General features: G+C 33.4%; 2 protein-coding genes across 13 annotated transcripts in view; one reads left to right on the top strand and one right to left on the bottom strand.

Annotated features, from left to right (window-relative positions):
- Positions 1 to 26,717, top strand: part of LOC105837413 — a 228,301-nt gene that overhangs the window by 51,700 nt on the left and 149,884 nt on the right. The window lies entirely within an intron of this gene.
- On the bottom strand, positions 5,160 to 10,912 carry LOC105832887 (retinol dehydrogenase 11). 2 transcript variants are annotated; one of them, XM_012674205.3, is made up of 6 exons: positions 7,907 to 10,912; positions 7,513 to 7,594; positions 6,913 to 7,217; positions 6,009 to 6,143; positions 5,637 to 5,847; positions 5,160 to 5,529 (listed from the first exon to the last, which is right to left on the bottom strand). In XM_012674205.3, the coding sequence occupies exons 1-6, from the start codon at positions 8,022 to 8,024 to the stop codon at positions 5,382 to 5,384; spliced, it is 999 nt and encodes a 332-aa protein (XP_012529659.2). In that variant the 5' UTR covers positions 8,025 to 10,912; the 3' UTR covers positions 5,160 to 5,381. The 2 variants fall into 2 exon arrangements, with proteins under 2 accessions (XP_012529659.2, XP_012529668.1); XM_012674214.3 differs by having other exon boundaries at positions 7,513 to 7,693; positions 7,907 to 7,994.

Here is a 26,717-nt window from a genome sequence, read left to right as displayed (position 1 = left end):
AATCATTACATCTCTTGACAAATTTATTAATCTATTTGTAATCGTGTTTTTTAGCTGAGGATATTTAAAATAAATTTTTGCGACAAATATTTTTAATAAGATAATTCACTGGTTTGGGGGGAAAAACTTAATTAAGGCAATTTTGTAGATACTTGTTAGCATCAAAGAAATATTAAATTGTTAGTCAATTTAATTTATAATATATACATAGGTTAAAAAAAACTGTATTGTAAGATTGACAGATTTGTCGGCGCACAGTATATGCTAATGGTTGTAAATTTAAGTGATTAATTATACACGCGAACATTTAGTATTCGATTGTACAGGATAATAATTTGATTATATTTCTGATTTTAAAAATTATTTGAGGTAATAAACATTTTTTGTTAATTATATTTTAAAGATTTTATACAAAGATTATTAATATTTATAAAATAATAATTTATTACATATAATTTTTGAGATATCTTTTTTAATTTATTAGTTATTAGTTACAATTAAATAATGCAAAGTATTTTGAAAGATAAACAAATGAGATTTGGAATGTTCTTGTATCTAATCTTTCATATTTGCTGCAATTACTGGTTTATCCTTTCGATAGCGATACTCTCACATAATACTTTTACAAAAATTTCGTGTGATTAACGTTCTTTTCAGCGAAATTTAGCCGAATTACGCTGGAAGTTACGTACCGCTTTTTCGTTAGTCAACTTTCAACTTCAAAGACAATCTCGCAACAATTTTATCTTAACCTGCGTCTCGAATTAACGGAGGAAAACGTGAGCAGATTGTCGGATCTTCCATATAAACCGCGTTTATGTATGTGTAAGCAGTTGTGCAATTTTATTAATTGCCAACATAAATGTATTTTGTCGATTTTGCTATACAAGAAATAATTTTAATTTTTTATTAAAATAATATTATAATTATTATAAAGAGTAACAACAAATTAAATTGCATTCTTCAATTTTCTTCATTGAATTAAAGAAAAAAATAAAATTTGCATTTTTACAACAATTACGACAATGATTGAACTATTTATGTTAAAAAGTTTTTAAAGTTTTTATTTAAAGTATTTAAATAAATAAATGTTATGAGTTATTATGCATTTTATGGCCTTGATAATAGCAGAGATATTGATGTAATCAATGTAACAATAGAACGAAGTCTATTAAATATATTTTAATGTCGATGATAATTTTGTTATTAGAATGGCAGATCTGTTAATATTAATGAAATTTAGTAACATTATATGTTTCATATATAGTATATACGTATATGGAACATTATATTTCTCTCATATGTATAAATACGGTAATGGAATCAATTTATATATTTTCAATATTAATTTAATCTGTAGACTGTTATTTATAAACTTCTCATTCTATTATCGAATTAATTTTCATTGACTAACTGAATAAATTTTGTATAGTAACTAAATATTAATTTATATCATCAACCACACATGAATATATGCTGCTTATTTACAAAATAAATAAATAAAGTACAGTCTTATTTGTTATTGCATAAATGTATTCGTATATGCACGTATAAATTTTACTACGTTTGCAAATCTACTAATAGTTGCAATAAGCGATATAAAGTTCCAAAATTTAGAGATTGGTTCCATTCCATTTCTATCCATAACGCATATTGCGGTTGAACTGTCCGTTAATATCCATAATCACATTACTGTCGTTCCCGTGAACATAATATCAGTCATGACCGGTGGTTCGTTCCCTGCTTGTAAAATATCAAATATTCGTAATATGAACGTGTTTCATTAATAATCGCGAATAGCAAGTCGCGTGAAAAATTGAATGCATAACATTGCATGACACAAAACAAAAATTAATTAAGTTTAATCATTTGCTCCACGAATTTATTTATGAGATCCAATTTCGGAAGGCATTTTACTGTGTTTTAAAATTTATTTATAATGAAAAATTAAATGTTTCTACCTTATTTTTCATTTATGTGTTTACACGCTTGAAAACAGCTGATATGAATCAAATTATGATCGAAAGTCTTATACGTGTGTTTATAATTTATCGCGTTACATTCGATTGAAATTAAATCTTTCTGCATTAGTTCTTTTTGAATATCACGTTTATTCATATCGTATAAAAAGTAATACTCAAAAGTACAAGCTTTATAGAGATATGGAATTATACTGGAAACTTGAAAGTCACGCTTCAGGGACTGGTATAATCTTGATTAATAATAATCTTACAGCGCGCAAGAAGTTGGCTTTTCAATGTCAACATCGCAATTTTTATTATATAATTCATTTTTCCTTTATGAAATAATCTTATTATTTTATCTAGAGTATAGCAGGTTTATCTATATTTTATCATATTTGGTAGTGACGAGACGCCAGTTGGAAAATTTAGAACTGATTTTATTTTCCACTCGTAATTTTTTTTTATCGCTTTTACATCACACATGTGCATCAGAGAGTTTCATCAAAAATAATAACCGTAACCCATTTTTTTTTCTATCGAGTTGAATGCATTCTGTACGCGCACCCCACGTTTGTGTTTTAGGACGCGTTTTTTTCATAGCTTTCTCAATTTTTGGAAATTACGCTGTTTTCAAGCTGTTTGACCGATGCGTTGGCAATTAAACTTTTTTGCACGCTTGGGCAACACACTATATCGCGGTGCACGACACATGTGCACGTTACAACGTCACCACGTGTGCGAACGACAGACGATGGAAGTTGCATGCAATTACACATTTCGCGAAACCGTAACGTATGTCATGCGCGGCCTGTTATGCGACACACGGTGGATACACGGGATCATCACGCGGCTGTGTTCATCGGTGCACACACGGCATCGTGAAACCGCGTATGTGGCTGGAGAGAGACATGACCCGAAAGTGCGTGAATTATTCGGCGGGTCGTTGCATGTGCATTTGCCCCTTAGTGGATCGATTAATTACAGTCGCTTACACTTTTCTTCCGCAACATTTTACGCGCTTTTTCCTTTGCATTTCGACAGTCTCGGCGAACACAATCGAAATTAAATCGAGGTCTAAATTAAACTTCATTTTGTTATGTTTTATTGGCATTGTGATAAATTGATAATTTGTAACATTATGTAATGTTGGGGACATGAAAACGTAGATATATTAACGAAATTTGAATCGAAAATTAAAATCGTGATACATGATGTTGCTGAAAAAAAATTAACTTATTGGTGCATACAATTTTTTTGCGCTGGTACATTTTTTTTACATCAGATATGTTATTCTATTTATTGCGAAAAAGAGTAATCATAATTTTTGGCTATGTTTTTTTCAATATATTGCCATGTATTTCTGCCTTTCACAAGGTTTCGCCAACAATAGCATAAATGAAAGAGAGCAGATCGTTGCGTTGCCCGACGTGTAGGACAAACGTCCAGGACAACGTTCGAACATGCGTGGTGTGCTTTCATTGTTTCGCAAAAAAGTTAATTTGTCGAGCTGCATGTTTCGGAATGCCGAAACCGTGCCACGTTGGTCCACGCTTTTTTCAGCGAACCGCCATTATGTCGCTCGCGCGCTTTATCAAATCTCACTTCGTTCGCGGGATGTCTCCGTTTCTGCTGCAATGTCCCCTCGCGTTGTCCGTGACAGATTTTTAATTCTCCACGAGAAATCTCCCTTTCTTTCGGATCCGCGCGCAATCATCATCGGATGACTGCGTTCCTACGGATTTTCACACGGAAATAACGAAACGCGCGGCTCGTTGCGTTTTTCAACTACGTCGTGTGTATTTTTTAATTTTATTCTTTTTAGCCTTACTTACATCTTTTTGACATTGTTAGAAGAGCGATGATTTTTTGAATATAGAGTGAGGAGATTTGCTTTACTTTTTCTTCCCTTCGGTCGCTCGATTGTTTTCCCCTCCAAAACTTCGCAAGTTAGATGTACATATTTATGATCGGTGAACGATTTGATGGTGGATAAACATTTACACGCTATTTCCCGTATCGCGATGATTTCATTGTTCGATGCACCGTGTCGCATCTCCGTACGCTTCAAATAATGCTTAGCGATCCGAACATCATGCGGCGTTCGCCATGCGACAGTACGCTTTGGTTTCGAATCTGATTTTGGTTCTGCCCTGTGCGTTGTTTGGTTATGGAAAATTTTATCAATTGATGACACATATATATGAGAAAGTGAGTTTATTCTATAATAAGTTAAATATTGATATAAGACATTCAGAAATACATTAAAAAATATGTACAATTTGAATTGTCTTAGATTATTAACTTTGTGTTGTAATATCTTTTCGAGAATTAAATAAAATACTGCATCTGTACATAAAAACAAATTTTGCATTTGAATAATGAAATGTTAATTGAATCAGAATTTAGAGAACGCTCTATTTTATTTTCTTGAAACAGATTATCGCGACGCAGTCTATAAGTGAGAGAGTTCACAAACATTTCGAGAATTCTCGCATGTCTCCGCTTATCCGGGAATGATTTGTTTCTTCTCTTTTCCATATGCGGTTAATAATGCGACTGGGTGCGCTTTATCCACTCTAGTACGTTCTTGTTTTCGCGCGAGTCCATTCGTCCGGAGATGCGACCCGACGCAACGTGCCGGTGAGAATTTCGTCGAGAGGAGATGATGCGGGAATAAACCTTTCGCATTTCCCACGGGAGATTCCACGGAATGGCGACAACGCCGACGCTGATGTCTAGATACCGACGTCTAGGTACTGGCATCAAACCGCGAGCGTCGAACCAACGACAATAATCTGCCGACGTTTTCCTTCGTCGCCCTCCGGGTTATTTCAGGACTGATTGCCGGTTTCCGGAAAGAGCGAGAAAGACCAGCGATATTTACTAACTCATGATTCTCCATAAACTCATTGATTCATGTAGAAAGTACAGCTAATCTTAGCAAAAGACAAACAGTTGAACGCAAAGAACATTCCAATAATTTTATTTAATTTAAGGATGTATTTTAATATACATATTTAATTAATGAAAAAATTGTGGAAAACAGATTATTCTATATTATATTGAAAAGTAATATAAAGGTATTAAAATAATTCTTACTCTCCCGATTCTTACTCTCGGAATGATAAATAAGAGTGATAAGTTTTTTTTATAAAATAAGACAATATAACCATTACCAATAAATATTTTCGAAAATATGAGTAAGAAAAATTTATTTTTCGGAAATTACATGGTACAGACACAATATAAGCAATATGATCAAAATACCATAAAAAATACATTACGTATTTATTATAGATATATTGATATATATATATATATTTTTTTTAAATTATTAGTGTTTATAGTTAGTTATGTGTTAAACATTTTATTTATTAAACATTTTCGTGATACTTTATGTAAGAATAAAAAATTTTTCTAAAGCATTTGACGTGAGACGGTTTCCAAGAATGTGGTAAAATCTTCTTCAGGTTTTAAATTTAAAAGACGACAGGATACATTCCATAATTTTTTGGCATATTGATAATTATTTGCCTTTCGAGATGCAGTTGCAATACCGCAATTTCTTAAAAACAAAGATTTAAAAAGTTACGGAATTTAATTAGTCATGTTTACATTGATATCATGTATGAAAATAATTTTTTATTACATATATGTATAATGTATTCTTACGAATAATAAAGTCCGGTATCGTTAGCTGTCTTTTCATCCACTGAACAATATATTGTTGTTTGTGCTCCTTCTTCAACATTTATATAAAATAACTTTAGAAAAAATCTAATAATCGTATTTAAAAATATTCGCGTAAAGCCATCGTCCCATACGTTGGTCCATATTAAACCAGGATGCAAAGAGTATATGTTTATTCCGTGAATATTTGCTTCTAAAAATCGAAATTTATGCAGTTTTTATCCTTTCCATAACTTTGTGTGATAAACTTTTTTTTATTGCACAACAAACCATTAACAATTGTTAAATATTAATTGATTAATATTGAATGAACATGAGTTATCTATTATTCTAATTAATGTTTTTAGTTTATACCTTTCAATCGACGAGCGAGTTCTTTAGTGAAAAGAATGTTTGCCAGTTTGGTTCGTGCATACTTTGTATATCGTGTAAAAATTCTATGTCGTGTAGGGTTTTCCAGATTAATATCATCGAAATCTATGTTAGCAGCTATAATAGATTATTTAACGTCTATAAAGCTCATATAAAGGCACAGTCACTTTAGCACAATCGAATAAAACTTATATAGAAATTTACCAAAAAGTTTTTTTTTTAATTAAACAAATGCGGTGGATTCGTTTAGATCTAATTAGTTGCTCTATTCCCGAATTTTTTGCTCCATTATTGAAACTTGAAAACCATCTCCAAAAAGTTATCCTATAGCAACAAAACGTTCTAAAATTATAAATAATATAATTGCTCGCAATTTATAACAATTCCGATTTTGTTGCTCCATTCCTATCAATTGAAAACCACTTCTGGTTGTGCTTTGTTTTGTTGCTATAGGGTAACTTTGGGGTGATTTTGGGGGTTTAATAATGGAGCAAAAAATTCAGGAATAGAGCAACTAATTAGCAACGAATTAGATCTAAAGGAATCTATCACATTTGTTTAATTAAAAAAAATTTTTTAATTAATTTTAATTTTTTAATTTTTTGGTTGTGCTAACTTAATTTTAAGTTGGCACAGCCTCTATTTTTTACGAATCGGCTGGAGCAACAAAATCGGAAATGGAGCAATTAATTAGCAACAAAAGTGCACTAAATTTCTATATAAGTTTTATTTGATTGTGCTAAAGTGGCTATGCCAGCTTTATAGACGTGATTATTTATGTGTTATAATTGTATTTTAAATGCAAATCTTGAATGTAAATGAAAGACATTTTAGTTTATTTATAAATTTCATATTACTTCACATACTTTCATATTATTTTACATACTAAAATGTGTAATCGATGAGACATTAACTATTCTGCAATTGGGAGAAGATAATTGCATTTTTGGCAAAAGTAGAAGTGTCAAAAGAAAATGACTAAGATAATTGACTTGTAGTGTCATCTCATGTCCGTCTTTCGTTTTTTGAACATTTGGAACAACAACACCGGCATTATTTATAAGTATGTGAATAGCTGCTTCGTTGGTAAGCAAGTTTTTAGCGCATTCTCTTACGCTCTTCAAACTACTTAGATCTAGAAAATAAATTGCCAATTCACCTACGTTATTCTTATATTCATCTTTTGTGAGCCTGAAAATAACCATAAATTTATCACACAGATACCTAGAATTACATTGCTAATTCTTTACAACACGCAAAAATCTAATTAAGATAATCATGGTGTACACACACACACACACACACACACACACACACACACACACACACACACACACACACACACACACACACACACACACACACACACACACACACACACACACACACACACACACACACACACGAGAGCGCGCGCGTATATGTATAAAGGAGTGAAAAATAAAACAAATTAATTGATTCTTATGATACAAATTTATATAGTTACCTTGAAGGTGGATTATTTTTTATATCTTCAACTGCTTTATTTGTTTTCTCCATATTTCTACAAGCTAGAATTACTCTAGCGCCTAAATACACATGTTATTTAAACAAATGTTTTTAAGAGTACTTTTTATTGTCAACATTGTAAAAGATTTTTACAGTGTTCTAAATGACGTAAGAAAAAACTGAAAAATGTTCTCTTCAGCAAAGAAACAAGTTTTAGTATTATAAAATATTATTTAAACATGGTTACATATAATTATGATAATAATAAATGTAATTTGGCATTGTCGTTGTCTCTTGATCAATAATAAATTTACATTTTATCTACGTTAATATCTATTTGAATTTTAAATTTTTAGACAATGACTTAAATTATTATTTTAGTAAAAAATTACCTCTTGCATATAAATCTCTAGCAGTCTCCTTGCCAATACCATCACTTGCTCCCGTTATCACAACAGTTTTGCCATCAAGACGTGCTTTACTTGTACACATTCTAGTGAACAACCGCATTTTATGAAAGATGTTTCTTTACTCACAACGTTACCAAGAATTGATTATTTCCAGAATTTACTGAACATGCTTTATTTCATTTTGCATTGTGTTTTGATTTCACTGAACATGCTCTATTTCATTTTGCATTGTGTTTGATGTTATTCATCGAACATTACTCACTCGTGTCTTGGTGCCTACTGACCATCATCAGTGTATTCTAAGAACATAATACGTAATTAAGTCTAGTGCATTATTAGGTAATCAAGGCGAGATGTTTTTTTGTATAAATAAACTGTGATAATGATATCAAAGATGATTGGATATCTACAGTATCGATCAAAGTTAAAAATTTTGATGTACGTATAAAAGAAAAACGGAAAATTACTTGCATATATAATTAACTAACTCATTTCCATACACAATAACAACTCATTTGACAATTAATTAATTACAATTTAAAAAAGACAAAAAAAATTATTTTTCATTAATTAATTAATTGTCAAGTGACTTGTTATCGATTCTGTAGATATCCAGTCATCTTTGATATTATCATCACAGCTTGTTTTCACACCAACTGTACGCAGTCACAGTTGAATATAGACATAACTCAAATCTACAGACTATGTTCAACTGATGATTGAACCATTATTTTCATAGAGTACATTTATGATGGCCGAAACCCATGCGCCAAAATGTCTGTACGATAAATGTTAACGAAATAAACAATTAGCGTACATCATTCAGCTTTGAGTCCTTAAGCGTTTTTACTGTCAATTTATGTACTATATAATTTTGTATTATATAAATTGTATTGTATAAATCAAATGCGAATACATTTTAAGAAGGAAGGTTTTTTACAGCAACGAAAAAATTTATTTTTTAATTTTGTTAAAAGAAATATTAATATGTTTAGTTATAATTTGTGTATTTGGATTATTTAAAAATATCGAAGATACTTAAGTGGTAATAGTTATTGTGTCTCATTCTGTATATTTAATAGCATTTTATGATTCGTCGCTGCGCCGCGTCTAGTGTGCCATTGTATAATATTATGGCGACGTTGCTATATAATTTTCTTAAATTACACAGACATAATCGTCGAAAAAAAAAACTATTAATAATAGAAATAAAAATAGTAAACGATATAGATCTTTCTTACCGTTATATCAATGCCAGAAACGGCATACGTAATCAGGGCCAAATAAATTATTCGTTACATTCCTTATCAAGAAATCGAATGTGCATAGCCGGATCAAATTCGAATGCGGTCTAATTCGGTTCTGATTTTCACCGTACATAATTTTTGTCCTAGAAGTATAATCGTCGATAATGTCAAAATAATATAAAATCATTATGGAATGTTTCCGGAATGCCACGTACTGGAATAGTTTATGCCGATGTTTCGCAAACATTGCAGCTTGCATCATCAGGACTTGCATCTAAGGGCTACTTAGTAGTATCAGAGGCACCCAGCCTTGATGATGCGAACTGCAATGTTTGCGAAACGTCGGCACAACGTTGATTCAATACGCGATATTTATTCAGAAATTTTTTATAACGATAGAATCAATGGCCACGAAAGTCTCAAGATTATAGTGTATAAAATCACACTAAAAATATTAGCACGAAGGTTCAGCTATAATCATATAATGTCGTTAATTATTTGTGTCTTTACAAGATCTATATTTTTTTATTATAACATTTAATTTTTTAATTATTTTTTTTATACAAATTATTTATTTTTTTTGTCCGTTACACGGGAAAGACCTAAATAATTTGGATTTGATACACTGAATCTGGTATATATCAAGATTTTATTTGGGTCCTGATCTAAGTTGCAAGTTAAATTCGACATATCTTATCAAATGTCTCAGGAATATTCGGCACATGTAACGTTAACTATAGATTTTTAATATTGGTAATGAAACAGCTTTAGGAAAATTATTAAACATATCACTGCATACGTTTTGACGCTCGACTCTCGACACTTCTATATCAAGGCAATTTTAAGCAACAACGCAGGTCATATCAGCTAGATGTATTTGTTCTTGTCATAAGCACTGCGCTCAGACTCAGATATGTCGACATTTTCGAAGTTTAACAAAAATTGTACGAAACGAAATTGAGAAAACAACTATGTTATAAATATACTCTAGAAGGTTGTAGATAAAAAGTCAGAAAGTTTCAGAGTTAATTTTTATGTTATGTCTGTAACAATAAAAAAAAATCGAATGTGAGCTGAGCGTCTGTCTTATACGAGAACAATGGAGGGTTTAAAACTTTATGAGATAAAATTTTCTTGAGTAACTAAAGCTGAAGTTGCAACGTAGATAATTTCCAAGGCTAAATTTTTTTCTAACAAGAGAAGAATCGCGTCCTAACTATCGCTAGTAATTTTGAAAGGTAGCATTAATTACTCATTAACGCGCTTCTCAAAGATTAAATTTTACATGATTTATGATGTATACCGTCGTTTAAATCGACGTTGGAATGAAAACCATTTCCACTTGCGAAAAGTAAGCTCTCAACTGGGTATCGTTGGTTGGAAAAGCGCTCTTGGGTATCATAAAAATGTAAGGTCCCAGAATCCTTCTTGCGAGAGGAGAATACAGTGCGGGACTCCATTGTTGCTCCAATCGCTATTTACATTACACCCACGCGCGGTCGACTGTGCGTCGAATTGATTTTGCCGTCCTGTCTGATCGAATGGAAAATATTCAGCTTGCACGTAATGTATCGCGTTCACCATCCCCTGAAATAACAGCCTGATGAAAAACTACGTGAACGTCATTCTGACATTACCGCGCTTATCCGTTTGCCGCAACATATTACGGTTTTGTGGCCAATGCACACGTCTCGCTTATCGCACAATTATTGTTGATGAAAAATAGGAATTTTCAAATTTGTCTGCAGGAAATAAAAGTTACAAAAATAATCGCAAATTTTACAAATATAAAAAATTTATTTATGCAACTATTGAGACATTACGTGTATATTTTTTATAAAGAATTATTTGAAAATTATTAGTTTTCAAGATTCATAAATTATATAATTATTAAATATTATTAAACATTTTTTCTTTTTATATGCATTATAAATCGTACTTTAAGTCGCCATTTTTTATTAATATCAAATAACAAAAAATTAACATTTTATTGTAACGTTTAATCCAAAGTAATTTTTTAAATTTAATTTTTGAAGAATACCATATGCAATTCATAATCGAGTTAAGTTTGAAAAAGTGTTGACAGCACGAATTTAAAAGAAAATATTTGCACTTAAAAGATAATGCAATTGGGCTTTCGATTAATTAGCAGTGCGAAAGGTTTAGTACCGAGAGAATATTCCGAAACAAACATACACTCATAGAAGTCGTGCAGTTAGCGCGCACGCCTTCCTCTGTAATTCGCTAAAACTTTGTTCGCTCGCCGGTAAACTCGACCATAAATCTTTACGATCGCGCTCGCGTCGAAGTTTTTTATTTTACTACCAGTGGAGATAATCCGCGTATAATGACGGCCAGTACGATGGAGGAAAATGAGTAGCATTCCAGCAGCGTTCGTTTTAATCTCTAGACACATAGTGCATTCTGATAACAGAATCCTTTAGATTTTTCGAGACACGAGAAATGGGCATTATGTCGTTTACTGTTTTGATTTTCAAGCAAGAATGATATTCTCTTTAAAGTATTTGTATCTTTTGGTGTATTATTTTTTTAACAATTTTTATCGTGCTTTGATTGATAATTATAATCACTTAGCACATCTTTAGTAAGATAAAACTTTACACCTTTAAAAATTAAGACAAACTTCACGCGATCGGTCAGCCGCTTTTATTATGATATGATTTAAGAGTTTGGTTGCTCGGAGATGACCTGCCTACAATAATCTGTGAAACTAGGACCCGAGGAAGGAAATGGCCTTTGGTTGAACAAGTTTGCCTTCCAGATGTTTTTGTCGAATTCGGCAATCATGCGAATTTCACGCTATGAGTCGCTTGAGTATTACCAGGTTTATTCGACGGCCGTGTGGTATCTCGAGGCGTTTGGGAGTAGTAATTCGAAACTCGAAATAATAAGCGCGCAGTTGGTTGCCGTTGAGTTCTCTATTATAACGTAGAATACACTCCCATGAAACGCGCCTGTGCGTATGCACCCGCGTGTGCATTCGCGTATTAAGAAGCATTCCCCGCCCCCTTTCCGAGTTACTTGTACCAGAAAACTTAAGCACGTGTTTAATAGTAAATACACTGCAAACCCAAGTGTGTAGTTTTACACACTTTAAGTGTATAAACTCATGTAGTCACTTTTTACGCATCTGTACATGTGTATTCGTCTCTATCTGTGTAATTGTAAAAATACACAGTAAAGTGTGTACAATTACACAGATAAAGATGAATACACACGTACAGATGCGTAAAATGCGTAAAAAGTGACTACATTAGTTTACACACTTAAAGTGTGTAAAACTATCACTTGGGTTTGCAGTGTATGATTCACTGATTCTCATTTTACGCTTAAATATTGGAAGTTTTATTATATCGTACGAATAAAATTTAAAATCAGATAAAATTAGATTATGTACCATCTTGAAAAAAATAATTCTTTGAAAAGATTTAAATATTTTATAAAAATGAAATTAACAGATTTTGAGTTAATTCATATATATATATATATCTATATATATATATATATATGAATTAACTCAAAATCTGTTAATTTTGTTAATTATATACAATATATATATATATATAAATTATTCTAATGTTTCTGCTGAAAAAGGGCGATATATAAATGAGCTAAACAAATTTTTCAATTATTTAAGACATCGTACTTACGTTCGTTCTCATTTTGAGATAATCTACGGGATTCGCAAAAACATGAGCTATATCCGTTCGTCACGTCCGGTACTCTACCATCAGCAAATTGCGAGCGGATGTCGTAGAGGCATAAGAAATCGCATACTCGCGCAGATGAGATAAATAACAGGTGCGCAGGTGCATCCCGTACAGCCGGCAATACACGTTAATTATCCGATGCGATGCATTTATGTAGTCCTAAGAGTAGCGCATCTTGCATCGTGCTATCATTTAATGCCACATTCTTGGTACTATCGGAGGCTGGGAAGCGTTGCAGTAAATTCTGGTTATTATGATAAATTGAAATTTGAACACATTATGGATGGATACTTTTTAAAGTGATAAAGTGATTGTATTACGTCCATTAGTTTGAGATTAGTTATGTTGCATTACTTGATTTCTAATTCGTTTCTAATCACCTTGGGATATATGTTATGTATCGAGAAACGAGCGCAAAGTTCTTTAAAATTTTTTTTATCTTTAGATAAAATGTAGACTTAGATTTTTGGAACAAATTTTACATTTATTTAATTAAATTAATGTCTATACAATAAGTTCCTTACTAATGATATTCACGAGCTAATAGGTTTTTGTTTAATGAATATTATCAATGAACTAAGCTATTTAGGAGTAAGGTCATAAAAAATGTTTCTTATAGAGATATTGGCGATAGTCAATGGATTGTATTAAAAACCGGAGCAGTTCAGTCAGATTTAGGTGAATAGCTAGCGGCACTATTCCTCTTTCTCGTTTCCTCTTCTGCGCTGTAGAACTTTCGCGGGAGCTAGCCGCCACGTTTCGTTCATTTATTGTGAACTATCAGATTGTACCCTTTTCTCTCGCAGCCCGTTTTCCGCAATAGTGGATTTGATTTGCATTTGCTGACGCTCGATAAGGCACGTTGCATCGCGCGGATTGTCAAGCCGAAATTCGTTTAATATTTAAATATTTTGAAAGAATACATTTCCGAAATAGTTAAATACTCTTAATGGATTACGATTTTTAATTAACACTACAGACGCACGCTGCGCGCGCGCTATTTGACTTTTTATTTTTTAAAAATAATTGCAATTTGCTTTTCTCTATCTTTCGCTTACTTTAATCAATCTTACGGTTTCTGCAATTTTGAATATATATATACATATATTATTTACTTATATTTTTATGGATTTATATTTATATACAATAGGTGATTAATATTATGTATCTTCTTTTTTCCTCTCTCGTTATTTATCTTTATGTTTCTCTTTCTGTAATTATACATTCTTGCTTCTCCCTCTCTCTCTCTTTCTATCTCTGTCTCTTTTATCTTTCGCTTTACATTAATCAATCCTACGTCTTCTGCAATTTTGAGTAAACAAATGTAAAGTTTAATTATACATACATATACATACATACATACATACCTACCTACATGCATACCTGCTTACATACATACATGCCTACATGCCTATCCACCTACATACATACATGCCTACATGCATACGTGACTATATGCCTAACTGCCTACATGCTTACATGCATACATGCTTTCATGCCTACCTGCCAAAATGCCTGCATACCTATATACATACATACATGCCTACCTACCTACATGCTGACGTCGTTGTATGTATGTATGCATGTAAACGGGTAGGCAGGTATGTATGTATGCATGTACACATGTAGGCAGGTAGGCATGTAGGCATGTATGCATGCAAGCAGGTAGGCAGGTATGCATGCATGCGTGTAGACAGTTAAGTATGTATGTATAGATGTATGCAGGTAGGCATGTAAGCATGTAAGCATGTAGGCCTTCATGCCTGAATTTTTTACGTATATTGAGTGTATTATTTTTTAGTACTTTTTTTAAAATTATTAGTTCTGTGTTAGAAGAAACTGATAAGAAATATTTAATAAAACGTATTTTGCTAGTCTGCTAGTGGTATGTCGTTTACGTAAAATGTACTCAGCATTTTCTTGCGAGGGAATGTACGGTAGAATACTTGTAATTAAAGTGGATTTTAATGGAAAGAATACGGAGGACGACGAAGTTGATGAAAAGAAAATTAGACAGGTATATAATGAGAAACTCTGCGTATCCCCTTCTCGACGACATTGTCACTTAACACCTTTTCGGAACCCAATTTAGCAGCTTCCGCTTGTCATCGCGGAAATAGCAATTATTTCAAATAAATGTTTATTTATTCCGCATTCAAGATATCAGACTAATGTCAGTCGCAAATTAATTTTCTGCTAATCTTGTGCGAAGAAGAATATGTGAAGCACACAGACGCTGAAGACGAATATTTTCCGCCGAATTCTAGATTTATTAAAATTAAATAAAAAACAAATAATTTTATAAAAATTAATTAATGAATTAGGATTTAAATTAGTTCGAAATCATTGGTACATCGATGCAAACAAAAAATATCTATTATTTTTTTATTAGTTTTTAATTATAACGGAACAGTTACCATGTGCAAAATGGCGCGACGTCAGAAGGTTAAGCGAATTTGATAGCGACTCATAATTAGGTATGCTGCGATATTAAGTTTAGTGAAGTCCGTCAATTATGTTGATCTACATGAGAACGTAATAGTAATACCTAATTTGAAAAAGAATGAACATGAGTATTTTTTGCAGAACAAAAAATTTGGAATTTTATAGATACAAAAAGTAAAGAATAGAAGGAATTGCGGAGGAATTATGAAAATATGATTCATGAATGAGATCTCGTTCTACAGACTACTAGCAGATGTCGATTAACACGCCCATCAGGGAATATTTGGAACTTACTCCTTTTCAATTGTAACATCAATCATTCTGTCATCTCGCATAAACTGTATCTGCAGTTAGCATGCAATGTGTTGGCTGCTTCAGCCGCGAGAAGTGCGCCGTGAAGAAATACATTTATAATGCATTATTTAATGTCGTTTCTATTTGCAAGTGATAACGGTTAATTCTTGTCAATCGGGGACTTCAAAATAAATTAGATAAAAATCATGAAATCGTTCTTAAAGGTCGGGGGAAAAACTATCGAGACATTTTCGTAAATAGTTACGGAAATCTAGTTGCGAAAGAATATTAAATATAATTACGCTGTAATTTATAATGTTACGACTCGCAAATCGAGTTTAACGTCCCTCTAGATGGACAGCCGACTTCCCTCGGTATTTTTTTTTACATTCGAGTTAAAACCGGCTGGAAACGTTTAATTGGCGATTCAATTACGCGGCGGCGAATTGATGGAAGTTACTACGACGTGGTGTCGAGCGATATAGTCAGACGACCGAAGATTAATGTTTGTAGAGCGCTCCGCGGGATCGATCATGCCGTACGATAACTAGTTGCAGTCGATATTTGAAATCTAACCACGCGTGGAACCGAGACGCGATCAAAGACATCCGCTGTTGTTGACGCGATGAAGATGACGGGACGATCGGGTTTCAATTCAGGCGTTGGCTTATGCGTGCTCATACATCGTACAGGTTTAGCACAGTAGGGGGATCGAATGGAGGATCCAGCGAAGTTCGAAAGTCAATAACTGAACTGTTGACGGTCGTGTGTTTGATAGCGCAAATGATCAGTTCGATGCAATGCTTGATTATAATCTGTGCAGCGGTATATATAATCAGCTTTTCATTAAAAGAAAAATTTTTTACGACATGGATATCTATTTTCAAATATTCATTACTCTTTGCTATATTACATATTAGCATTTTTTTTCTCTTTTTAGATGGAAATATGAGCCATTATTCTTTATTACTTATTCAAACAGTATAATATATTAGTATGTAATCCGGGAAAATGTTTCTGTATCCGCGTTTCCAGGATGCTTCAATAATATTCTCCAAAAGTAAAAACGGATTTCGAAGATGACAGAGAGGATTTCTTTCGGGGAGTGTAGCAGAAACGTAGCTTAATGCACACACGACAGAGGATAGGCGCATTATCCGCATATCTGCATCGAGGTGTCCGCGGTAAGCCGATGCACTCGAAGCGTGTGCGAGCTCACCGCCTTGCGAATTCGCAGAACTCGATCAGTGATTCAGAATATCTCTCCCGCTGCGTACTGCGGATCGTGGGTCTCAGTTTATGTTATCGCATCGACCTTAATGCACGCGGTGCTGCAGTAACGGTTAATGCTTTTGTTATGGATGTAAAAATGAATATCTGAATACGATATGTGCGCGACGGGCATACGGCATGCACAAACTGCTCCGATGCGCTTCAGTATTGCATGTATATGACGTTTCGTATTGTGTTTTCTCTCTAACTAATAGAGACTAATAAAATCAAAATTTTATTGAGTCAGAAAAGACCAATTAGATTACAATGTTATTCGATTAATTATAAATTATCTTTTGAGGCGAATAATAAATACTTATTTTTTTAAATACCAAAAATGATTCAGTTGATAATTGTTGAGGTTGATTATTGAGATGATAATGATGGAATTTAGTTAAAAGAAAATATGCGTGATTATAATTGCTGCTCTTGTAAAGTCGGAATTGTTTTTATGTTCGAAAAACTTACGGAAAAAGATTAACTGTTAAGAAACACAAGTATAATTATAACCGATAGCAATCATAAATAAGAATTATAGCGAGCGATCTGGCGGAAGACAGGGAATAAAGTTGAAAATTCCGTAGTTTCTTCTTGACCGATCAGATACGATTGGAATGATTTACAGGTTCGATTCGACCACAGGCGGGGTAAGATTCTTCTGCTTCCGGCACGCACTTTCTAGTTCGGCGCGGCGCTTGACGCGATGCGACGCGACGCGACGCGACGCATCGTCTGGGACTCCGGGGTGGCTGTCTGGGACGCTTGCGTCGCGCTCGCGTTGCGTCGCTCCCCGTGTACGCCGGCGTTGCTCCGGGCAACCGATGGGGATGAATCTACGCGACGCCGGGCGTCGAGTTTCCTCATAGCGAGCGGGCGGGGCTGTTACACTCTCTCAGTGCGCTCCACGACGCCGAACTGACCACGTACAACGCGACGTCGATCCCACGACTTCTCTCCCCGCGTTCTCTCTTTCTATCTCTTTCCTACTAGACCGACGAGATCGGCGTCGTCAGACACGCATTCGAAATCTCAACTCGAGATTCTCGCGCGAGTTCCACACTTCAACTTTATCCAGCACTTGCGGGCATTAGAGGATCAAGAGAATTTTGTCGAGAGTTAACAAGTGTCGGTGATAAGCTGAATTTGACAAGAGAAAGCGTGATAGAGAGAGAGAGAGAGAGAGAGAGAGAAAATTCGCGGCAGTGTCGTATCGGGGGTGAAACGGGATCGTGGAGGTAGCGGGATCGGTTAATTGGCGAACGAACAACGGCGCGCAATTTGAGAGCAAAAGTATCTCTGAAAAGTGTCAAGGCTAGAGGATTAAAGGGTGGGAAGATGCAGCGATCGAGAAAATAAGTTAGGGATGGAAATTGGTGGTTTCATGTTGCTTCAATTGAAATTTTATTTGAATTATGATGTTTGTTATATTATAGAATTATTTGTGACAAGTAAAAAGAATAGATACTGACTAGAATTCTCAATGAATATATCTTTTGGCACTTATTTGGTTGAAAACTTTTTTGGACGTTTATAAATAATTTTATTAAATTCCATTCGGCGCAGAGTTCAGTGAATTTTGAAAGGTGAATTATAAAATCACAAATAATTTCACATGTTTGGTTTATATTTTCTTATTTAAAAGTTTATTAATTATATATACAAATTTGTGATTTGTGAACTATTACTTGTAAATAAAAGATGCTAAAATCGATGACAAATCAGAAATTAGATTCGTATAGACTGATCAATCAACAAATGCAATTTGATCGACAATGCATGTCAAAACTCTCGTGAAACTATAAAGTCATTGCAAGATTAAGAGGGAGATCAACAAGTCGCAGATAACGATTAATTGACGCGAGGAAATGATTGTCGCGCGAAATTATTTTACGGACGATCAACGCTAACTGCTGCACGATTTAGCAGAATAATTCTCTAGTCGATGATGATCCTTGTTGAGTTAGGTAACTCTTACGAAGATTGGGTGGTTCTCTGAGGATTGAAGTTAGTCGTATAACGACGTGAGGAAAGTTTGTGATTGGCCGGCGATGTTTAGAGGAAATTAATTGCGAGTTAAGAACTCTAATGGCGCGTTAAGTCTGAGCGATCAATAATTTATGAATTGCCGACCAATTTGATAAAGCGTGGAGAGAAAAAGTTCGAAGTTCGCGGAAATTGAATTAAAAATCTTCATTATAATTTTTGATAGGATTATTTTTAATCTCACTCGTTACAAATGTCTTCTTTGAAAACTTTCCGACTCAAAAGAATTTTAAGATTGAAAGAATAATTGATGTGAACAAGTTATCATGTTATATTGAATCTAAAATATCTTATTGCGCGCGGAAATAATTTGTGTAGTAAATTTAGTAATTGGGCAATAAATACAATCGTCATATGAAAGCGAATTCGTGTAATACGACTTCGTATCACTTGTCGCGTTAATAGCGATCATAGTTGAACACTGTCGAAGTCCGATCTAAACTAACTAGATATCCTTCGAGAGTGGAAGTTATCCCATTAATGATGCACCACGAAGTTTGCAATCCAATTTCATTTGTAATCCATGGTATGATCGTCCCGTAATGGAAACGATTAATTAAAGAATCATAATACGTTGAAAGAAATGCAAAGAAATGGTTTATATATTGAAGTAAGAAATTGTATAATTAAATATCCACCTTTCTTTATTTTGAGAGTTTTAGTTATATTTAATATAAAAGCCATGAGATTTTTTTAAAGTAACAATACAATGACAGATGCAATTAAAACAATTTTTTTATCATTAAATATAATACGCTGTAAAAAAGATTTTTTTTTACTTTAAAAGAAGCAAGATAATTAATAATATGAGATAATTGAAATTTTACTGATAAGCCACCAATTTCATTAATTATGTCTTGTAATATAACATTATCGGTTTTTATATCACTGTTATTATTAAATCATTTAATTTAAAATTAACTTAAAAGTTTAATTTTAAAATTGATGTAAAATACTGATGTTATGTATCTGGATCAGTCGCATTCAAGAAAATTATTATGAAACAACTGAACACGAGCATCCAGTTGAAATTTCTGTGAAAAGTGATTACCGCGCGTGTTTTTCTCATCTCCATTGTCAAGAGAAGGAAGATATTTGGATCAATTTATCCGCAATTGTAAGTCCAAGTTATCTAATATCATAATTAGCAAATCATTGCGGACTTTTTGATCGTGGCTCCTTAAACAAACCATATCGCTTTTTCCCACATTTATCCTGCTTTTCCGTTCCAGTCAAATAAATAGTCCTTTTTTTGTTAATGTACTTATGAAAAGTATCTTTAATGCGATTAAGTCGTGGTTTGCGAAAGCTTTCGCATTTAGAAAATCCGCGCAGAAGATAATTTGGATGAGCATATTTCGCGGCTAAGAAGCTTTCGTATCTTAACCGCTTCGAAAAAAGTTAATAAAGTGAGAGATTTGTATCATGAACTCTCTTATCGTTATTATACGCTGCATTGATATACATATATAACCTCGATGAGTCTTGGTAAATTTATAGGCGTTGCGTAATAATTCTTCTCTATGCTAGGGACCGCATTACATTTTCTTCGCATATGTGGAATCTGTGGAGTCTCTGTAACACATGTAATAATAATTATTACAGTTATGCATGTAATTGAACGCGAGTACGTTTAAAGTGAACGTACAAATGGAATTTCATTCATTGAGACGCTCGCTGGAATCGCAGTTGCATAATCGAGTACACATAGACTAGTGCACAGGTGAATGCGAGAGAAAATTCGATTAAAAGGCCAAGCAACGAATTAATTGCACATAATTAACCGCACGTTGAACGGCTCCGCGGTGGCTCGAGCATTCAAACTCTCTAAAAGCACTGTATGTACGTATACATTGTTTGCTTATTGCGGGTCTTCTCCTGGTCGTTTAATGCTGCCTGATCACTGACCGTTTATTTATAGGATTACTTTCTTCGCATCGGTACTATTATTTAGATGCACAGCTGTTTTCAACTAGCTTTCAACTGATATTAACGGATTAAAATCAGAGATTATTATTTGGATTGCCTCAAAACTGCAGAATAGATTTTCAACAGCAAACATTTTGCGTTAGAAGCTAAATCCTTGATATACATTTTAAAGAGTTAGCTTTTGAAATAAAGCCTCTTAAATTCCATCTGAAAATAATTTCATTTTTCTCCACATTTTTTTATCGAGGTATATAATCAAAAAATTACTGATATTTTAATAACAAAGTAATCGGATATTTTTCCAGTTGCTACCGCTTGAAGGAAAAGATATGAAAAGAATGTGAATTCATTGAAATTATTCTGGAAAGAGAGACAATACATACTTAATGGAATTTCCATTTTGACACTAACTCAACGACTTTTACGTAACCGTACTTCGAATTATTCCGATTATTCCGCTCGCGATCGCCTATTTCTTAGTTTATACGTGATGCTGACGTCGATCGAGAATACAGAACAGGGTTGATTTAACGTAGAGGAAGGCTGGGAAATGTAGTTCTCGAACGAAGCTTCTATAAAATAGTGATATTCGTAAAATTAAATGACCTCTATTCGTATCCCACAATTATTTTAATAATAGCATACAGATTTAAAATTATTGAAATTATTTTGTACTGTATTAATTAATTAAAACATGAAATTAGAATATATTAATACACGTAACATACAGCTTTTTTATGTAAAAAAGTAGAACTCAATGATTTTTTTGAAAAAAAAAATTTGAAACGTTCTGATTATCGCAATTAAGAATTTAGGATTAAATATATATTATTTTTGTGTTAAACAAATTTAATATATTATTAGCATAAAATAGTATCTTTTTGATTGTTGGAGAATTGTACCAGGCAAAATTTTTCACGAGATTTACACTGACAAAGCTTTGCTTTTGCCGATAAGCGCACCTATGCAGTGTTTCCACCTGTATTATATCATAAATCTCGGAGTGTGTTCGATGAAGCGAACGAATACAGCTTTTCTCGGATAAACGACTGACGCCACCGTTGTTTACTGTTGGTGACGAAATCGCAATTTCCGCATTCTTCCGTCGCGTATGCGTGTGCGTGAAGCAGCGAGATAGAGCCGATGCCGTGGCGTAAAGAGGATGAGGCGCAGGGTGCAGAGACGCGATGGCCCGTAAGTTGCAGATAAGGGGCGAGGCAAAACTTTGGCTGACTGCAGATATGGGAGAGAGGTGCTTTTTTTCACTGTCTGAGGACAACGGAGTAGATACGTCGGAAGGGCGGGCAGGCACAACGGGCGAAAGAATGGCGGGCCGCGACTCGTAAGAAAGTCGAAAAATGCACCGCGTTGAATGCTAAAGGGAAGGTAGGGGAAGAGTAATGCATGCGCTTCATCGAGAAGCCAGATTATTTATACGACCGTCCCGAGAGAAACTTATATAAAACGACTATTAAAGTTATGAATGAAACGCTGTCAATAAGTACGCGTTTTATATTAAAGCCACTAAGCAAAGCCAAAAAATTAGTATTTGAAATTGCGATTCAAAAGAATATTACTCACGAATATTACTCATTTACTTAGTATACTTGTCTCATAAAATAGATGACAAATGGACTTATATTGATGTATTATATGTTTGTTGTGTAATTCAGTTTATATTACTTCGTAAGTTTATCGTGTTATCTAAGGTAATGCTTTTACGAGATGTAGCGAACTAACAATTATTACGCACTCTCATTAATCACAGCTCGTTAGACCAAATTAATGACTCTTACGAGATAGCAGAATCTAAATTGATGAAGACGGCGATATAGCGCAATATGCTTGGGGCATCATGTGAAAACGAAGATAAATTGTGGCATTTAACATTTGCATAATCTCCGATCAATACAGGAAGTGAGAATATAACATCTATTACAAAATTTAAGAAAACGTTGGCCTTTTTGTAGAAAAAAAAAGAGATGATTTTAGACGGATGCGGATTCTTAACTGATCAATAAATTTTGCGCTTAATTTATGTTCAATAAGTGCAGGGCATGAGAAAATATGGATCACATTTCCAAATTGGCGATCGATAAATTCGATCAAAGGCGCTTTGCACGAACCGTGGCACATTTTTCTCCGATAATAATAACGACTCAGCCGGATCGCCTCGTAATCTTTCGACGAGCGCTTTCGACACGCTTTAGACTCGCCTTCCCCGTACGTAACGATTAGGGTCGTCGTTTTGCCGGACGTTTACAATCGACGGTAAACTCGGGCGCGGATTTATCGTCCCGCACACACGTGCGACGCGCGAGCGCGTCCACGCGGAGCACAAAGGGCTGGCTTTTGAAATTAGATCATCGAGTCGAGGCGGAGGTGGGATTCCGAATCTTCGAATCGGCTTAACGTCGAATCCTTGAATAAGCCGGTGCACTCTCCAAAGGTTCGTTAAGCCGGTCGTTTAATCTGTACACGGATTCTTCGGCGAGTACATTCGTTAAAAGTGCTGCGACCGTACTCTGCGGATTACATTGTATTTTTTTTTTTTTTTTCTTTGGACCGGGGTGTTACTACAGGGGTAACGCAATGCCGCAATTTTGAAAACGGGGGTGTAAAACCGGATCTGTTTTACGTAACATTTTGTTTTACCAGCGAGATAATCGGAGACAATTAATTGCAGCCGTAACTCACGGGGATTATTACTTTATTAAGTATTCTTGGCGATTTAGTCGCGTTCATAGTGGTAGAATTATACGCGAAAATAGCACGGGATTATGTAATTTTTACGCTTTTATCGCTCGAACGTAACATGGATTTGCAATCTCTTTATGAACGAGATAAATAAGATAAGTCGTTATAGAGTTCAATTATTATTTTATTGTATGTTGTGTTCGTAACGATTCAACTTTGCAATAAAATTCATGTATAACGCAGACGTGATGATATTTTATGAACTCTTAAATTTGATATTTGTTAATATGAGACTATTTTGTAAGTGTTCCAATGTGTAATTTCGTATGTATTATTTTAAATTGGTTAATAATTATGATATTAATTATGCTAAGTGACAATTACAATGTTTAACGTATATTAACATTTAATGATGCTGTACTAATTTAATCCGGATAACCTTGCGAATATTTGAATTTATTTTAAATAGTACTAACAAATATTTAGAAAACTTTGGTGTTGTCTTTCTCTCTCTCTTTTTTTTTAATTCTGACGGAATTTTAACTAAAGTTTGATCAATTATCCGATTGTGGTCACCAAGTATTTGGTTTTATTTGAAATTTATAGTACAGAATTCTGGAATCGTGTCTTCCGTAAACGTGATTTAAAAACTGATACGAAATCTCGGAATAATTATAATTTTACATGCGTGTGACAACGTGGACGACGTGTGTGTCATCATACGGGATCATGAATCTATCGCTTCCAATCCGATATTTGCCATTGCGATTTTTCTCGCGACTCACGGATCTTACGAACGACCGCAAAAAGAGCCGACCGAGTTTCCGGCATGTTTTCTGGCGCGTTTTCTTAGCGTTGCGATTGGTGGAAGGCGATGGCGGGCGGAGGAACGCTTCCGGAATTCTTATATGCACTCTCTGTACCCTCATATCCATCGTCGGTTTTTCTCTCGTCAGTCGACGATCTTCGACGAATGAACGGAGATTCCAGATTACTTTTTGCATCGAGCCACGTCCGGCTGTTTACCTTCCTCGACTTTTCGTCGATCGGTTGAGTTTCCATTATGAAGGGAAAAAAAAGATTTAGTCGAACAATATTTTTGAAAATATATATTACACACAAGTAAAATAAAGTATTACATAAAATATCATATTGTAATGAAGTATTACATAAAATTTAGTTGAAATTACAACTCAATAGTTTCACTTAATTTTAGATGCAGATGAAATTCAAGTGGATTAATCTCTTAAGTTGTTTAATTCGATCTCTTGTTCTGGCTTACTGTTGAATTAGTTTTAAAATTAACGATATTACTTATCTTCATTATTTTATTAAAAGCTCGAATTACGCTTTGGCTGGATAATTTTACATTTATCTCAAAATCTATTTCAAATTCGCGTTTGTAGAAGATTCCAATATTATCAAAATTCTTAGTAATACAAATATAATAATATGTAATTGTTCTCTATTTTCGAAAGAATAAATATTAACAATAAAATAGTAAATTTTATGAGACATAATAAACGATTTTATTTTATACTCGATGTCATTTCGAGAAATGTGCAATTATTCTCTTAAAATTATAAATCGTAGATCTGTGAGAGAAATGCATTTTTTGCGGAAAGTAAAGGACGATATTTGCACGTTTCGTAGATGGTCGTTATGGCACGAATTTGTTAAAAGTCGGCGAATCTTATGAGAAATATTTCCTTGCGCTTTTTACGGTAAAAGCATTCGCGAGATATCATTTGGTCCGAAGGGAACGAGAAACACTTATGTTAATAATTATATTAATATCGCTAAATGCACCTGAACACTTATAGTCTTGACGTTTTAAAAACTAAAGTAGAATATATATAATTTAATTAGCAAAATTACACTGCAATTGAAATTTATTTTTAAACATAAATTTTTATTAGAGATTTTTAAATAAATTGTTAATTAAATTATCATATACATTATTTAGCAATTTGTTTATTAATAACTATGGTATGCTTTTACTTAATATTTTATTGTGAAGAATAAGACATTCTTTATTATTATTAAAAAATATAAATTTAATGTATAATATTTAATACATCTTCCTATTTTAATTTTGAATGTTAATTACCCTTGTGCGACAGATGCACATGTTCATCAGAAATTTCTTCCTCTCACAAAGTGGTTTCCTTTATGTGCCATATTTAGATTGTTGTCTTCCTAAATTGGGAAAACCGACGATTGTGCAGTGAACCGAAATAAATGACATGGAGCAAACGCAATTTGGGCACGTCGGTAAATATTGACTCTCCTTTGGAAAGGGTTGAATTAACATTTTCATTAAAATTATATATATATGTATATATGAAAAGATTTAATAGTTAATTGGAATAATTGTCCCAGTTGAACGCACATATATATATAATACTCATTAATTATTATTGAATTTCTTATATTTTTAAGTAAATTAATAGTTTATTTAAATTTCAAATTTTCTTAGCAAGACGTTTACTTTTCTGTTAGAAGAGAAATATTTATGATAGTTGTGCTAATTTTTAGCATAAAATGAAAATTGTTAAAAAAAATATATATAAATTTTTAATAATAATTTAGGAAATTTTTAATATTATTGTATATATTTATAAAATCTAACTGCTACGAAGGATGTATTATAAATTCTTTAAATGTTTGCATTATTCAATAAAAATATTTTTTATGCGTTAGCTGTTTTTGCATTTAATATTACATACTTGCAAGTCTGATTGATGACAATAATTTTATAATAGCTTAATTATTAATATTTATTGATTAATTACTTGTGTCCACATGCAATAAAGAAACTTTATCCACGATACTGTAGCGTCACGTAACGCCGTAAACAGCGTTAAATGAGGTAATTGAATCAAGCTAACATGAAATGCATTCCTAATATTTACGACCAGACGTTACTTGGTCTGCTGTATCACATATTCGTATCTCGATATTCGTGTATTCTGAATAAACGCTTATGTGTGATTACGATACATCGTGCAAATATCTGTACGTTGCTGATAACATAGTAAAGTTAAAATTTTGTGTAAAATTTCCATATCAACCGATCTTAGAAATTGAGTTTGATTCTTCTCGAATCTTTTGTCTTTTTATAAAATTAGTTTA

The sequence above is a fragment of the Monomorium pharaonis genome, chromosome 7 (genome assembly GCF_013373865.1).
Source record: "Monomorium pharaonis isolate MP-MQ-018 chromosome 7, ASM1337386v2, whole genome shotgun sequence".
Classification (NCBI taxonomy): Eukaryota; Metazoa; Arthropoda; class Insecta; order Hymenoptera; family Formicidae; genus Monomorium; species Monomorium pharaonis.
The sequence above is the reverse complement of the archived record's forward strand: the minus strand, read 5'-3'. Positions and strand labels throughout refer to the sequence as shown.

Bases quoted from the DNA above. Each gene is read 5' to 3' on its own strand.
- LOC105832887 (XM_012674205.3), bottom strand. From the start codon at position 8,024: ATGCGGTTGTTCACTAGAATGTGTACAAGTAAAGCACGTCTTGATGGC. The intron at 6,144-6,912 runs GTATGTAAAATA...AATCTATTATAG, and splicing joins CTCATCGATTACACATTTTA to CTGCTAACATAGATTTCGAT. The intron at 5,530-5,636 runs GTAAGAATACAT...TTTGTTTTTAAG, and splicing joins GATACCGGACTTTATTATTC to AAATTGCGGTATTGCAACTG.